General features: G+C 44.8%; 1 protein-coding gene across 1 annotated transcript; it reads left to right on the forward strand.

Annotated features, from left to right (window-relative positions):
• The first annotated feature begins 11,202 nt into the window (after positions 1 to 11,202).
• LOC311132457 (phosphatidylinositol 4-kinase beta-like) lies at positions 11,203 to 15,828 on the forward strand. Its single transcript, XM_084165744.1, has 9 exons — positions 11,203 to 11,426; positions 11,688 to 11,953; positions 12,109 to 12,213; positions 13,903 to 14,026; positions 14,140 to 14,253; positions 14,519 to 14,670; positions 14,958 to 15,090; positions 15,335 to 15,455; positions 15,608 to 15,828. The coding sequence occupies exons 1-9, from the start codon at positions 11,241 to 11,243 to the stop codon at positions 15,787 to 15,789; spliced, it is 1,383 nt and encodes a 460-aa protein (XP_084021870.1). The 5' UTR covers positions 11,203 to 11,240; the 3' UTR covers positions 15,790 to 15,828.
• Positions 15,829 to 17,554: the final 1,726 nt, after the last annotated feature.

Below are 17,554 nucleotides of genomic sequence, written 5' to 3' on the forward strand. Positions count from 1 at the left end.
TGGGAAGCATTGGAGTCAACATGGGCCAGAATCCCTTTGGAACGCTTTCGACACCTTGTAGAGTCCATGCCCCGACAAATTGAGGCTGTTCTGAGCAACTCAATATTAGCAAGGTGTTCTTAATGTTTTGTACACTCAGTGTATGTAGGCCTCCATGTTTTTAAATAGTACAGTATCACACATCACAGTACAATGCCATAAAGCGTGGGCCTGTAGTACATGTAAATCAACTTAAAGTTGGTTTTTATTTCCATATGCAAAGAATAAAGCATAATTGTTCATGTAATAATGTAATATTAGCCTCATAACAACTCCAGGAATAGGAAATAGTGATGAAATAATCAAATAAATGAAAAGACAGAGACAAATGCTTTTGAACTACTATTTATTTTATTTAAAAATGTAAAATTCAGAGCAAAGTGTGACAAGAATCCTGTGGGGAGAGAAAACAAGAGAATCCATGAATTTAATAGGTGTTAACTAATCAGGGTTCAACGAAGCACTTCAAGTCCTCAATTCGAGAGAGAGAGAGAGAGAGAGAGAGAGAGAGAGAGAGAGAGAGAGAGAGAGAGAGAGAGAGAGAGAGAGAGAGAGAGAGAGAGAGAGAGAGAGAGAGAGAGAAGAAGTGTGGCCCTTCAGGTCTCTGCAGTAGGACTACATGCTGGCCATGAGGTACTCGAGGTGGTACTCGAGGAGGCTGGAGAGCTCAGTGACCATAGACTCTCGGTTAAAATACCAGGCCAGCTGCTGCCCAAACATGTCATCTAGCAGAGCCATCAGCCCGCCCTGAAGGGAACACCACACAACACATATAAAATGGCTCTGAGCTACTAGCTTATCAAGAGGAGAGAGACAATGAGAGTTACTCCCCCTAAAACGGCATTGAAACCCTGTTAACCAGGAACGAGTAAAGAGGAAGTAAACTAGTAATAAGGAAGAAAACAGGAAGTAAACTCTTGACTCTTACATTGAGCAGCAACAGGTATCTCTCAGCCTTTGGCTCAATGCTGGCAACAGTGGGCAGGAAGGAGTACAGGAGAGCGTACAGACGCTCCATGAACCCACCAGGTTGCTAAAGTAAACAGAGGAGGAGAAAAGAGAAATGGAAGTGAAATTGCTAATAGACAGACATCTAAACATTTACCAGCGAGATGCTACTTACCACCATCAGGGATTTCTGAGCTGTCATCATCCCAAACAGCACCAGCTCAAAAAGGACATCTATCAGGTTAACATGATGGATCTAGGACAAGAAAACACGTTTGGAGAAAATAGGAATCATTTCAAATAGATCAGCTACTGTGCCGTATAAAAGACATGCATGTGGAAGAACTCAAAGTGAGACTTGAAAGAGTTAATTAACTCACATTTGCCTCAGCCAGCTCCCTCTCAATGTCAATCTGCTTGGAGGGGTCACTCAGGTAGTCCACAAAGTCGTTATAGGCACGGATGAATTCGGCCTCGTCCTATCACAAAGCAAAGAGCAGTGATGTTAGTGCACAGAACACATTTCCCACCGAGGACGCTCTCTTTCCCTTGAAGGACAATGAGTTAGTGAGCTACCATCTGGTGGACCTGAACCAGTGCGCCCAGTAGGACCTTCCCCGCCACAAACAGATGGTTCCTACTCAGGGTGGAACCGAGCAGGGTCTAGAGAAGAGGGAAGAGTTAGGGTGAGACACCCATCTTACTCTAGGAGACAGACAGAACAGGAAGACACAGAGAGTCAAAGAAAAGTGGGTCCACTCACAGTAAAGGCCTGGCGCAGGGAGACGAGCCTCAGGCCGATGTCCTCCACTCTCTTGGTGGTAAGGTAGAGGCTGTGGAAGAGAGGGAATGGAGCATGTCAATGGGGGATAACAGCATTGTGACCACTATCCTTCAGCATCAGACAAGCTCAGACTATACACACATTTAGAGGGACTCACTTTAGCAGAGGAACCTCCCTCTCCTCAGGCAGCAGGTCCTCCTCCCAGCCCTACAATAACAGAACAATTATTCAACATCAGTGACCAATGTAATGACATGACATGACAAACAATGGGTCAATCGAAGGATCTTAATGCTACTAGTCAATAGTATGTGTGTGTGTAACATCTGACCTCATAGCAGTTGTGGCCCTCAGGCTCTGGCTCAGTGAACTGCTGAGTGGTGGGCGTAGAGACGGAGGCAGCCTCCGACCACGCCGAGGAGGAGAGCAGCCCATCCAGCCCCATGTGGAGAGTGGCGTACACCACCGAGACATCAGTTTGCTGCTCAAAACACACACACACAACACACGTTAATAGAAAACAGACCATATCTAATGGAAAATGCCCTGTAATTTCTATTCTATATACATAGGAAATTATTTATTTACCTGGTAGCAGCCATGCGTCACGGCCACAGACGTCTCGTGGCGGAGGTGAGACGCATACTGGGTCACCCTGCCAGCCACATACTGACAGAGAGAAACGACATGTTAAGGCCAAACGGAATAAGTGAAGAAAAGCCTAATCTAATACTAATTCAGTAGTATTTACATCTTACCTGGATCCAAGAGATGGACTGCACCTTGGTGGCACAGTAGGGGATGCCCTCTGGACTAAGTCTGTGTGTCTCCTTGGAGATGGCCCACACCAGTTGAGTCTCCAGGCCTCGAACCCTACTCGCATGGTGCATCCTCACCACCACCTGCTGTGGAGTGAAACAACAAGACAACATCAACAAAACAACATCAGCCATCGCTGTAACATATTTCCATCAAGATCACATGACACTGACGATGTAGATTAGGATTAGGTAGTGACAAAGACACATACCTGGGATCCCCCACGCATGTAGGTGATAATGGGGCTGATGAACTGGAAAGTTCTCCAAGCTTTAGCCACCGGACCGGCATTGTTCTGCACAAGAGGGGGTTGACATTACAATACATTCAGGTTAGAAACAGCAAACATTGCAACAGTGATGTGACTGTGTGTGTGGGTCTCTTACCCTGATCACAACAGGCCCACAGTACAGGGAGCTAAACCTAATCGGTATCAACTGCCAATTACCAGTGGCCTCCTAAAGCAGAAAGCAGACAACAAAGATTTTTAGAATGTCAAAGTGACACAAATTGAATATCTGGGATACTTTTCAAACATTAAACTTTCTGAAAATTGTACCTCAAGGATAGTCGGCACATCTGGCACCTCCTCAAGGATGGCTGGCAGCAGTGGTACATCCGGCACATCATCCAATGGCACAACCAACTGGACCTCATCCAGGACAGTTGATTCTAAAATTAGGAACATTGGAATACAAACAAACAAATGTTAGGATGTAAAACGTATCGAGCTAGCTAGTACTACTAGTTCAAAAGTGCATCTCTTAGCAAAAGTCACTAAAGTCAACGTTAGCTTGCAAGTATGGATTACAGAAATACACAACATTTCACAAATTACATTTATATTGTTAAATGTGGTAAAATAAGAAGTTTAAACTCAACATACCCTCGATGTCGATGTTAATGTTGTAGCTGGAAATGGCAGATTTTTTATGGAATGTCTACATAGGCGTACAGAGGCCAATTATCAGCAACCATCTGTCCTGTGTTCCAATGGCACGTTGTGTTTGCTAATCCAAGTTTATCATTTTAAAAGGCTAATTGATCATTAGAAAACCCTTTTGCAATTATGTTAGCACAGCTGAAAACTGTTGTGCTGATTTTAAAGGAGCAATAAAACTGGCCTTCTTGAGACTAGTTGAGTATCTGGAGCATCAGCAATTGTGGGTTCGATTACAGGCTCAAAATGGCCAGAAACAAACAACTTTCTTCTGAAACTCGTCAGTCTATTCTTGTTCTGAGAAATGAAGGCTATTCCATGCGAGAAATGCCAAGAAACTGAAGATCTTGTACAACGCTGTGTACTACTCCCTTCACAGAACAGCGCTCTAACCAGAATAGAAAGCGCGTATTACACTGTATTTCTGATCAATTTGATGTTATTTTAATGGACGAAAAATTGCTTTTCTTTTGAAAACAAGGACATTTCTAAGTGACCCCAAACTTTTGAACAGTAGTGTGTGTGTGTGTGTATATATATGTGTGTGTGTATATATATGTCAGAATTACATGGCCAGTATTGAATAGAGGAGAATGCTAGCAAATTCTGAGCGTTTGAGAGACTGTTTTACAACCGGAGTATGCAATATTGGTTTCATCAACACACCTGTATCAACTGCATGTCGGCCATTTGCGGTTATACGTGAGTGCCGGTGGAAAGTTTATCTGGATATAGGACATCTGACATGACAATGACATTAATACATGCTAATAGTTAACTAGCCAGAACCAGCCACTCACTATGTTTTGAAATGGCTATCTAGTTAGTCTAAAGGCGATATCATTATTTTACCTGCTGCGCAATGTCTCTCACCCCCTCTCTCCTCTGGCAACTACCCACTTGAACACATGCAGGTGATGGACACACCATGACTTTTCCAAGATTTTCATTGCTGACCAAAAATTGGCTATAACTGGGTAAATAGCTCACTAACTAGCAATCAATATCAACATGTTCACGTGGAGCTAGTCTCGCTTTGATCTCAAAAACACATCTTGCGACTGCATGATTGAAAGACCACTCGTGCCTGTAGGCCTACAATAACAGAGGACACTTTGATCAAATTCTGATTGGGGTAGCATAATTGTTTGATTTTTGTGATTTTTAGCGTGATTTATTGTTATTTTTTACTTATCCGTTCGGTCAAGCATCAATGTCGGGCCCAGCATTATTCACTTGAACATAAAGACGTTCGGTGGCAGGCAAATGCCTCAACATTGATTTGACTGCTGTAAAATCAGTTGTAGGTCTTTAGACTGACTTCCTTATCAGATAGGCTAGTACAGAGGAGCTATGCGTTGTCACCCGATTTTAGCTCCGCCCTTACAAAATGGTATTCTAACACGTCGCCCTGTGTTCAACAATCACCTGGACAACAAGTGCAAAGGACGTCTGCTCTACTGCTGACGTACATGCACACAGAGAAAATGCATTTCTGCCACACCTTGTTGTGTTCTGCAGGTAACCCAAGCCTCAGGCTCTGTCTCCCTGTCGACTCTATCCCCAAGGCAGTTGTCATCAGCAACGTGTACTTTGGTTACATGTCTATTGGGTGAGCAGTTACTGTCTATACAGGTACATTCCGGAAAGTATCCTACAGCTAATTGCTCATTTTAGGCTAGACTCCTGAAATGCATTACATATTTGAAAATCTAATCAGCATGAGAATTACATTTTCAGTTATTTGGATCCAGTTGCGGTCAAATACAATATATACAAAATTATGTGGACACCCCTTCAAATTAGTGGATTTGGCTATTTCAGCCACACCTGTTGCTGACAGGTGTATAAAATCGAGCACAGCCATGTGATCTCCATAGACAAACCATGGCAGTAGAATGACCTTACTGAAGAGCTCAGTGACTTTCTACGTGGCACCGTCATAGGATGCCACCTTTCCAACAAGTCAGTTTGTCAAATTCCTGCCCTGCAAGAGCTTCCCCGGTAAACTGTAAGTACTGTTGTTGTGAAGTGGAAACGTCTAGGAGCAACAACGGCTCAGCCGCAAAGTGGTAGGCCACACAAGCTCACTGAACGAGACCGGCGAGTGCTGAAGCGCATGGCGCTTAAAAATCGTCTGTCTTCGGGTTCCAAACTGCCTCTGGAAGCAACGTGAAGTGGGTTCCCATGGCCGAGCACCTGCACACAAGCCTAAGATCACCATACGCAATGCCAAGTGTCGGCTGGAGTGGTGTAAAGCTCACCGCCATTGGACTCTGGAGCAGTGGAAACGCGTTCTCTGGAGTGATGAATCATGCTTCACCATTTGGCAGTCCGACGGACTAATCTAGGTTTGGCGGATGCCAGGAGAACGCTACCTGCCCAAATGCATAGTGCCAACTGTAAAGTTTGGTGGAGGATGAATAATGGTCTGGGGCTGTTTTTCATGGTTCGGGCTAAGCCCTTTAGTTCCAGTGAAGGGAAATCTTAACGCTACAGCATACAATGACATTCTAGACGATTCTGTGCTTCCAACTTTGTGGCAACAGTTTGGGGAAGGCCCTTTCCTGTTTCAGCATGACAATGCCCCTGTGCACAAAGCGAGGTCTGTACAGAAATGGTTTGTTGAGATCGGTGTGGAAGAACTTGACTGGCCTGCACAGAGCCCTGTCCTCAACCCCATCGAACACCTTTGGGATGAATTGGAACCAGTGGCGGCTCCTGAAAAAATTCTCAGGAGGGGCAATTTTTCTGATGATTTAGGTGACCTACACACATTTTAAAAAAGATATGTCCAGCAACAACATGAAGACAGGGGCAGCATATAAGTCAATACCAGAAGCATTTATTGACTGATCTGGGGAGATGGATTCCAGTTTCTGTGACAGATTATAAATAATCTCTGATGCCTTTGTTATATTAGCTTTTGGTTGAATGTACTGTCGTAGTAAATATATAATGTTATAGCTTGGTCTGACTAAAATCTTGTGCATGACCCATTTTGTGTTGGGCCTTTGTATTCAATACAATGAACAAGAGTCCTATCTTGTCAGCCTTGTCAGCAGGTGGCTAAGGATAACACCCACGCCATAGGTCTCTCAGTTCTTCCAACTCACGAGTTCTTGCCCTGAGGACACACACACACACACCCACACACACACACACACACACACACACACACACACATCATCACTGATAAACACACACACACACACACACACACACACATCATCACTGATAACAAACACACACACACACACACACACACACACACACACACACACTGATAACAAACACACACACACACACACACAAATCCTCTTCTCTTAGGCTGAACATCTGAAGACAGAGAACCCGACTCAGAGCCAATGCAACAGTGACACTAGCCTGGAGGTGACCTCGCCCAACTCATCAGGACCAATCAGAAGATCAGAACTACTAGATTCAACCTACTTCATTTTATTGTATAAAATGTCAGCACACAATGTTTAGGGGCTCTTCTGATAAACTCCCTACGAGTTTGACGAACGGGTCCGTGCACGCGATTCCAGATATCTTTACCTCTGAATAAACTGCCTTATATTATACAATTATCCACCTTGTCCAAAAGTCTCTACTTGGTCTCCGTTCTCCAGTAAACTTGTTTTATCAACAATAGTAAGGTTCAATGACACAGAAAGCAGTTCAATGTCGGGGTACAGAGTCGCTCTCTTACCAGGATCGCGGTCCGCTCTGACCAGGGTGAAGGTGGCCGGCTCCACCTCTCTGTCCGGGACTCTGTCATCCAGCCAAGTCTCCCAGCTGTATTGGGATTCCGCTGCCAGCAGCGTTTTCATTATTTAGTCCGTTCGTAGCGGGTATGTACACGATCAACAAGATCAGTCCAAAACCGAAGATCAGTCCAAAGCAGAATGTTTGCAGAATGTTTGTAAACTAAGTCTACAAATTAAAAACATAAAATAACACCACACTGCAGGTCGCAACATAGACGCTGCTAGCCGCCATTGTCTTAGTTACGTTCAACGTTACGTCACGTATGACGAAAGCGCGTAAGTGCATGCCCACAGACACCCATAGAGAATGTATTGAAAGCTTTGAAATGTGAAAAAAATAGATTTTACATGACAGGCTATGAGAGACTTCTGGGCGATTTTCAACCTGACTGAAATCGCCCAAAAAACGGGCGGGGCCATTTGAAGCACGACTTTAGCCTGATTTGACATTTAGTGGCTGGCAGATCAGACGTGAACACTGATAACTGCTGTTGCCGTGATATAATTGATTAGAAAAAAAATCCCTTCCTTTTCCCGTTTGGCAGTGCGTCGCCCATATCGCCCTATTGAACAAGCCGTCCCTGATTGGAACGCTGACTGCGAGCCAGGCCTAATTGCCCAACATCAGTGCCCGACCTCACGAATGCTCTTGTGGTTGAGTAGAAGCAAGTACCCGCAGCAATGTTCCAACATCTTCCAACATGCCCACGATTTTGTAATGAGATATTTGACAAGCAGGTGTCTACATACTTTTGGTAATGTAGTGTACATTTCAGCAAGGAGCAAAGTTTCATCATGTTGTTGAGTCCATGAACAGTTGTTCCACAAAAAAAAAGACGGGTTATTTTATTTTCGTGCCGGCTTCATCCATAACCGAGTGGTGCAGTGGTCTAAGGCACTGCATCTCAGTGCTTGAGGCGTCACTACAGACCCCCTGGTTCGATTCCAGGCTATATCACAACATGCCGTGATTGGGAGTCCCATAGGGCGGCGCAGAATGGGCCCAGCGTCGTCTGGGTTTGGCTGGTGTAGGCCGTCATTGTAAATAAGAATATGTTCTTAACTGACTTGCCTAGTTAAATAAAGGTAAAATAAAAATATATATACGGTAATTGTGCCAGCCCTAACAGGACTCGACTCTATATGATAGAGCAGATATCCACTCTACCTTTTCAAATCTATGAATTACATTTTGGGAAGTGTTACCCAGCCACTTTATTTGATTGGAACACCAATTATTTTGCCTCGTTAAGCATGGGTCCAGAATCAGTTGTTTTGAATAGGGAAATCCAATCCCAGTAACACTCGGGGACCCTTCCTCAACAGAACGTCCTGTCCACTCTGGAAGTAATGTCAGGAAGTCATGACGTTTGGTCATGATCCAGAAAATATACTTCTTCACAGGAAAGGCATTTTGACATTTCACTACAAAAGTAGAATGCTAAGGAAGCTGCTTGGTTTGCCTGTCAACACAAAAAGACCAAGGAAATGCTATGAAATACAGGTTCCTCGACCTGGAAAATCTGTGGTTTTGAATAGGCCTAACTAGGGCTGTGGCGGTCATGAAATTTTGGCAGGCGGTAATTGTCATGCAAATGACTGCCGGTCTCACGGTAATTGACCGTTAATTAACATAAACATGTTTAGCGCGCTTTTGGAACATCTAGATTTTAAAAAGTCAAAGTACATTTTTAATATAGCCATCACAATAAAATCCATTATTGATTTAGTTGTGATAGGCTTATAAACCAGGGAATGTCTTAGAAATCAAAACATAAAGGGCTGCATGATGCAACTCTATATATTGATGATTTGGAGAGGGGGAGATCTAATCAATGGAAGATGGAATTAAAAGTGAAATGAGAGGCTACAACGACCAAAAGCCAACGGGTATGCTGCTATTTACGCTATAGTCTGAGTGGAGTTATGTGTAGGCTAACGGTAGGACGGTGAAAAGCGCAGTAATGTTATGGCTAGGCTCAATTAGCCGAGTTAGCTAGCTTCTCTCAGTTTGATACAGTCAAGACAGGTACTGAATAATCGGATTGGATGATAAATAACTAGCAAGAAGTTAACAGTGGTTGCGGTCTTTCTCTCAGGCTCATGGTGCTTACTCATACATTCACACACACACCGAACGGCCTCCACTCCCTAACAGCCTCGCTCTCGCTCTCTCCCCTCCCATGGGTCCCGTTGAATAAAGTAGCAAAACAATTGGCTTTTCTGCTGCTTCCCTCACTCGGATCAGACCAGTTGTCCTTTCGGGAGAGTTTTTAAAAATGTATGCATATTGGGTCCGGGGCTTTCTCGTGTCCATTTCGGAACAGGAACTGTAACTCCCATAATTATTTGTCCTCATCATTCAGATTATTCAAATTAAATCATTATGTGATTAGAGGGACAATAGAGCACTAAGTTCCAGGCCATTAGCAAGTTTGGTAGGCTATCCATCAGCACCGTTCATTTGCGCAGTTTTGGATTGGGAGTACCTTTACCAACGGGAATTTAACTGCGGTCACGACTCGTGACTGGCGGTAATAAGGTCACCGCAACAGCCCTAGCCCTAATCTGTGTGTCAACGCCACCTCTAGGCTCTGTTTCAATGTCCACACCAACTAGCACATGTATGCATTGGGCATGATTTCTTTGTTGTATAAAAGTATGGACATTGGCATGTAGTGCAATGGTCTCAACCCCTTGGGTTGTTTTTCTCTCTGTAATCGGATAACTTGCTTCATGTTTTTGAAAAATGCTTCTGGGAGTTTTGGAATGGGGAGACTCAGCTAAATGTAAAGACACCTGGAGTAACCTTTACTGAAGGAGAGTCAGTCAAAGTCAGTCATAATTACACACGTTAACACATTTTACATGGTAGACCTAAGCAACAAATACGCCACTGGCAGTAGTTCATGTGGCAAAAATTGGCCTACCTGGTATTAAAGGTAGACTCAGTGGGATGACGTAGATGCAGAAAGTAAACAGCATAGTGGGTCAATTTCCACAACAACTAAGAGCGTTGAAGTGCGAGGCTCAACTTCTCCGCTGTTTTGGTCCCTTGGCTACCATGCTGTAACAGTGCGACTGTGTGAGCAAAGTATTTTATCTCGCTCATCTCAATATCTGCGGTGCTGCTCGTGGCAACATACATTTCACTGAGTCTACCTTTAACTAAGAACTAACAAATTAACCTTTTCTTCTTGTGTGTTAAGTATTTTAACAAAAATGTTAACTGTCCCATATGTTAGCCTACTTAATTGGAACTTGTTTCCATAACAAAACAAAATGTAAGTACTTTTTTTATATAGTAACCTTATGATTGAGATGTTATCTAATTTCAAAGTAGCCTTAATGGTGGACTGTAGAACAAAGGACTTCCTAGATTTGTACTTTGACCTACTATAATGGTATTGAATATTGCTCATACTTTAAATATGAAGATATTGGACACCATAAGTTGACTAAACATCTCCAAGGCCCAAGAGCTTGTTTGGTATCTGGGTTTCGCTCAAGTCTCTCATTTTAACCATTGTGGTACTGATCTCTGGTGCTGGAATGTGGTACTGCAATGGGTTGACAGAATTTAATTTATTTGCTTCTTTCTCCCTGTGCCCATGCATTCTTAGTCTTATACCTCCCCTTGGTTTTCTCTTCAGATTCCGCTCCTAAAACATCCTTCTTTCAATTCCCATCATACCCATCTTCCTCCCTCCTTTCTCAGCCTCTTTTTTTTTTTTTTGTGTGTGTAGTCATTCAAGGAAGGACCCTAAAAAAAAGATGTGCCACTTGTTATTTGCTGTAGCTTGTTGTAAATGTCTTCAGAACACAAAAAGACATCTGTCTTGATCTAGATTCTAACCAGCTCTCCTCCTCCTAACCTCGCTCCTCCTCTCTGTAGCCGTTGCGCCTGACGCTGCAGAGGGAGTTCATCAAGTCTCTGATGGGCATCGGAAAGCGGCTGGCCACGCTGCCCACCAAGGAGCAGAAGACCTGGCAGCTCATCTCAGAGCTGTCACAGCTCAACCACAAGCTGCCAGCCCGCGTCTGGCTGCCCACTGCAGCCTTCGACCACCACGTGGTGCGCGTGCCCCACACACAGGCCGTGGTGCTCAACTCCAAAGATAAGGTGAGGCAACTTGTTGTAATACACATGTATAAGGAGGTACACACACAACAGGCTCCAAAAACAAGGTGACCAGAATGCCTAGTAGTTTGACACGATTAATTAGTTAACTCATTTGTTAGTTTGTTATTTATTTCTGAGGAGCCTGGAGTTTAGATGGAGTGGGCCCCAATGCTCTTTGTCAATGGGACTTCCTGCATAAATGTACCTTACAAAAATAGGTCTAGAACTCCAGTGACCTCTTCATTCTCCCCTTCCTCTCAGGCCCCGTACATCATCTACGTGGAGGTGCTGGAGTGCGAGAGGTTCGAGACGTCCGGCATTCCCCTGCGCATCCCGGAGACATGCATCCGCAGCGCCCGCTCTGTGGACAACCTCCTCCCGGAGTGCGTTGGCATCACAGCCGAGCAGCGCGCCGGCAGTTTCTCCACCGTGCCCAACTACGACAACGACGACGAGGCCTGGACAGTGGATGACATCGGCAAGTTGGAAGTGGAGGTGGGTACCCATGGCAACCACATGGTGGCACCGTCTGACTTTAAGTCACATTTTGATGACTAGGTTGTTGGGGAAGGAGGAGGTGAATCAGATATGAATGTACTTTTAAGTTTCTCTTTAAGACTTTCTTGTTATAGAGTTTTGGTCTGGATAGCTGTTTTACAACCGCATGTTTCTTTTGTCTTAGGCGACGTCTATCAGAGAACCTGGCCCACACCCCCACAACGTTCCGGAAAGATCCGGAGGACCCGTCCGCTGTGGCGCTCAAGGAGCCCTGGCAGGAGAAAGTCAGGTGGGTGATTGGTACATAGAAATATACACTGCTCAAAAAAATTAAGGGAACACAAAAATTACACATCCTAGATCTGAATGAATGAAATGATCTTATTAAATACTTTTTTCTTTACATAGTTGAATGTGCTGACAACAAAATAACACAAAAATTATCAATGGAAATCAAATTTATCAACCCATGGCGGTCTGGATTTGGAGTCACCCTCAAAATTAAAAAGTGGAAAACCACACTACAGGCTGATCCATCTTTGCTGTAATGTCCTTAAAACAAGTCAAAATGAGGCTCAGTAGTGTGTGTGGCCTCCACGTGCCTGTATGCCCTCCCTACAACGCCTGGGCATGCTCCTGATGAGGTGGCGGATGGTCTCCTGAGGGATCTCCTCCCAGACCTGAACTAAAGCATCCGCCAACTCCTGGACAGTCTGTGGTGCAACGTGGCGTTGGTGGATGGAGCGAGACATGATGTCCCAGATGTGCTCAATTGGATTCAGTCATAGCATCAATGCCTTCCTCTTGCAGGAACTGCTGACACACTCCAGCCACATGAGGTCTAGCATTGTCATGCATTAGGAGGAACCCAGGGCAAGCATATGGTCTCACAAGGGGTCTGAGGATCTCATCTCGGTACCTAATGGCAGTCAGGCTACCTCTGGCGAGCACATGGAGGGCTGTGCGGCCCCCCAAAGAAATGCCACCCCACACCATGACTGACCCACCGCCAAACCGGTCATGCTGGAGGATGTTGCAGACAGCAGAACGTTCTCCACGGCGTCTCCAGACTCTGTCACGTGCTCAGTGTGAACCTGCTTTCATCTGTGAAGAGCACAGTGCGCCAGTGGCGAATTTGCCAATCTTGGTGTTCTCTGGCAAATGCCAAACGTCCTGCACGGTGTTGGGCTGTAAGCACAACCCCCACCTGTGGACGTCGGGCCCTCATACCACCCTCAGGGAGTCTGTTTCTGACCGTTTGAGCAGACACATGCACATTTGTGGCCTGCTGGAGGTCATTTTGCAGGGCTCTGGCAGTGCTCCTCCTGCTCCTCCTTGCACAAAGGCAGGGGTAGGGGTCCTGCTGCTGGGTTGTTGCCCTCCTACGGCCTCCTCCACGTCTCCTGATGTACTGGCCTGTCTCCTGGTAGCGCCTCCATGCTCTGGACACTACGCTGACAGACACAGCAAACCTTCTTGCCACAGCTCGCATTGATGTGCCATCCTGGATGAGCTGCACTACCTGAGCCACTTGTGTGGGTTGTAGACTCCGTCTCATGCTACCACTACCAAAACATCAGCCAGGAAGCATAGGAACTGAGAAGTGGTCTGTGGTCACCACCTGCAGAACCACTCCTTTATTGGGGGTGTCTTGCTAATTGCCTATAATTTCCACCTGTTGTCTATTCCATTTGCACAACAGCATGTGAAATATATTGTCAATCAGTGTTGCTTCCTAAGTGGACAGTTTGATTTCACAGAAGTGTGATTGACTTGGAGTTACATTGTGTTGTTTAAGTGTTCCCTTAATTTTTTTGAGCAGTGTAATTACTAGAAGAGACAAAATGGATGGGCATACACAATCCCCCACCCGAGGATACATGTCTGTCCCACTTAGTGCAGCGAAGACAACACATTGTGGCATTGTAATGTCATTTGCTGTGTCTCACTATTTCTTTCCGCTCTCTCCATCCCTCAGGCGGAGAAGGGAGGGCTCCCCTTACGGTCACCTGCCAAACTGGCGGCTGCTGTCGGTCATCGTGAAGTGTGGGGACGACCTGAGGCAAGAGCTACTGGCCTTCCAGGTGCTCAGCCAGCTACAGGTACTTGACTCTCCACAGTAGAGTCCCATTCCACAGAAATGCTCTGAATTATTTATTCTTATTAGCATTCATTCAATCACTAATTCGCTCCACTACTCCCCTTTCCTCTCCAGTCCATCTGGGAGCAGGAGCACGTCCCCCTGTGGATCAAGCCCTATAAGATCCTGGTGATGTCATCGGACAGCGGGATGATCGAGCCCGTGCTGAACGCTGTCTCTCTGCACCAGGTGAGCAGAGAAAATGAGATGGACCCAATTGTGCACTTGAAATCTCATGACAAAGTTGCCTAACAATAACTTCAAGCCGAGTTGTTTAGCTATGTAATCCAGTACCTCTTGGGATGAAAGATTTTGATAATCTAAGTAATGGTTGATCACGCACTGGAATTTCGTGTCAGTTGCTAATTCTAATGGAATGCCGTGTCGGTAGCTTTTTCTAATGGAATACTGTGTCTGTTGCTATTTCATACAAAATGCTGTTTCTGTGCTCCAGGTGAGGAAGCAGAGCCAGCTGTCTCTGCTGGACTACTTCCTGCAGGAGCACGGCAGCTACACCACCGAGGCCTTCCTCACCGCCCAGTGCAACTTTGTGGAGAGCTGCGCCGGCTACAGTCTCATCTGCTACCTGCTGCAGGTTAAAGACAGGTGGGCAGCCCTCCCTTTTCACCCCTCTTCAGTTTCACTCGTTACATTACTCACATGTTCCATTTCCCCTCTTAGCTTCCTTTGTCTTTGAGCCTGTTTGGCTACATTTACACAGGCTGCACAATTCTGATCTTTTGCCAATAATTGGGCAGAAGGTCAGAAATGGTCTGCCTGTGTAAACACAGTTTTTGTGGTCTGATATCAACTACCACATCCCACCCTCTCCTCTATTCCTATACCCTTTACTCAGTTCCCCTATCCCTCATCTCCTTTCTGTCTTTCTCCAGACACAATGGAAACATCCTCCTGGACTCAGAGGGCCACATAATCCACATTGACTTTGGCTTCATCCTGTCCAGCTCGCCCAGGAACCTGGGCTTTGAGACCTCCGCTTTTAAGCTCACCAGCGAATTTGTGGATGTGAGTCAAATGAATTATACTGCATGCGAATTTGCATTGTCATATAAGTGTAAACTGGAGAACACTGTGGAATTGATCATACAATCTAGCTAGAAACCTCACAAAATGTTCACTGCATAAATGCATACATTTGTTAGTGTTCAAAGATGCTATTAGCGAGTTTGCTGGTTAGCTGCAGTAGCCTGCATAACCTGTTGGTTTTTTATGTGTAAAGACTAACCTCTGTTGTCTGTGGTTCTCTCAGTTGATGGGAGGCCTGGATGGAGACATGTTCAACTACTACAAGATGCTGATGCTCCAGGGCCTGATAGCTGCTCGCAAACACATGGAGAAGGTGGTCCAAATAGTGGAGATCATGCAGCAAGGTACTGTTAGCTAAAACGGTATATTAGCATGACCAGTGTGTTGTGGTGTTTTTCCATAAACATTATCTATCTGCCCGGTTTCTCTGTGGTCTTGGGATTGCAACTCCTCTGACTCCCTCTCCCTGGGTCTCCCCTCTCTCCTCCCCCACCAGGCTCTCACCTACCCTGCTTCCATGGCTCCAGCACCATCCGCTACCTGAAGGAACGTTTCCACATGAGCCTGACGGAGGAGCAGCTACAGGTGCTGGTGGAGCAGATGGTGGATGGCTCCATGCGCTCCATCACCACCAAGCTTTACGACGGCTTCCAGTACTTCACCAACGGCATCATGTGAACAGTTCGACACCAAACTCTACTACATGGGACAACCACATGGGAGAGCAAGTAAAAATACATATAAAGATGGTGGTGAACATGTGCATATGGACTCACGCATGTGTGCTTGCCAAAGCAGCACATTTAGGAAAATGGACTTGTGTATAGACTAGTGCTACAGGACCTGTTTGCAAACTCGGTATGTTCTTTGTCTTAGACGGACCACTGTTTACCCCCTCCTTGTTTTGGCCTTGTGGAGGGGGAGTCCGCACCTCCTCTCCCTCTTGTCCTCCTATCCATAGGACATTTACCGCATTGACTGTTCTAAAACGAGGCATAACGCACAGTTCAAATCACACACGAAAAGGATAAGTATCAATATCGGAGAAGGTACTTCATTGAAAAGGGGGAGGGGCAATGTGGTAGTGGTCTATATTCAGAGGAGCCAAGAAGACTTTTCTCAGAATGGATGAAAAATGAATAACTGTAGATCAATTGTGCAAGAGCATCACAAAGCAGTACATATAGAATATATGTACTTATTTTTGTTCTTAGAGCAAAATTGACTTTGAGAAGTTGAGAAACCACTATGTAACGACAACGAAAGCACAAGACATATCAATTGCTGAGGTTTTCTAATGGACATTTTCTTTGTTCTCTGAAAGTTCTGTGGTTATCAAGAATGAGCCAACCCGAAGAGAGGGGAAAAAGGACTATAACAACCATTGGTGTATGAGTGTTATCTGTCTGGAAAACAACTCCTTAATCCAAGGTTTTTATGTGTTTTGAACGATGTTTAAACTTGAACTGGAAAATTGAACTAGGACCAACTAATCTCTTATTAGGGGTCCAAGCATGCAGCAAAGCTGCTGGTTGTATGTGTTTTTGTTCCCATCCTTAATAGCAGGTGCAGTTTCATTTCAATCTGGGTTTTGGACAACTGGGGCTCATTCAGTAGAGCACATCTGTAACGCACTTAGTGTTATAGATAGAAATGCAATGAATAGAAAAGAGACTGTTCTCTATCGTCACAGTTCAATTCTCTAGGGACTCTTGTCCTTACTGAATAAGCACCATGCAACAGTCTGTCTAGTATGTGAAACCATCAGGAAAGGGCAGGACATTTTACCATTTGAATATGCCGACTGTGTCATACCAACATGCATCATGTAGATATTTTCTAGTTTTACTCTGTAAACCACCATACTTGAAGGAACATTAATGTAGTAATGAGCCTCATGCACTTGATGACAGTTATGTTGAACCAAAATGGCTACCTGTGGTTAAATTTACAAAACCATTACAATGGATTTATGCAAAAACTCAACATTGCTGTTCCACTAATTTTAGTCTTTAATCTCTAACGAAATGTGTATATTAACACATTATTATTATTGTATGTTATGTTAACTTAGGTTGCATATTTAAAGAATGCTCAAACGTTCCTCTGGTTGGCTCTCGGATGCATTCCTGTGAATAACTCGGGTGTCACTCTCTGGCTCCGGGACTCTGTATGTTGAGCCAGGGTGTGTTCGTTCTGTGTGGGTTGTTTCTATGTTGGGTGTTCTAGGTTGTTGTTTTCTGTGTTGGCCTAAGTGACTCCCAATCAGAGGCAACGAGTGTCAGCTGTTTGCTGGCTGTCTCTGATTGGGAGCCATATTTAAACTGTCTGTTTTCACTTTGTGTTCGTGGGTTCTTGTTTCGAGTTGGTTGTGTTATACCATGTACTGTCACGTTTCCGTCTTTTGTTGTTTTTGATATCGTTTCGATTAATAAATGAGTAT

The sequence above is a fragment of the Coregonus lavaretus genome (assembly GCF_964263955.1).
Source record: "Coregonus lavaretus genome assembly, chromosome: 7".
Taxonomy (NCBI): domain Eukaryota; kingdom Metazoa; phylum Chordata; class Actinopteri; order Salmoniformes; family Salmonidae; genus Coregonus; species Coregonus lavaretus.

What these genes read in the sequence shown, in the direction of transcription:
- LOC311132457 (XM_084165744.1), top strand. Translation starts at nt 11,241, where the DNA reads ATGGGCATCGGAAAGCGGCTGGCCACGCTGCCCACCAAGGAGCAGAAG. An exon ending in CCCTGGCAGGAGAAAGTCAG is followed by an intron (nt 12,214 to 13,902) that starts GTGGGTGATTGG and finishes TCCATCCCTCAG; the next exon opens with GCGGAGAAGGGAGGGCTCCC. An exon ending in CTGCTGCAGGTTAAAGACAG is followed by an intron (nt 14,671 to 14,957) that starts GTGGGCAGCCCT and finishes GTCTTTCTCCAG; the next exon opens with ACACAATGGAAACATCCTCC.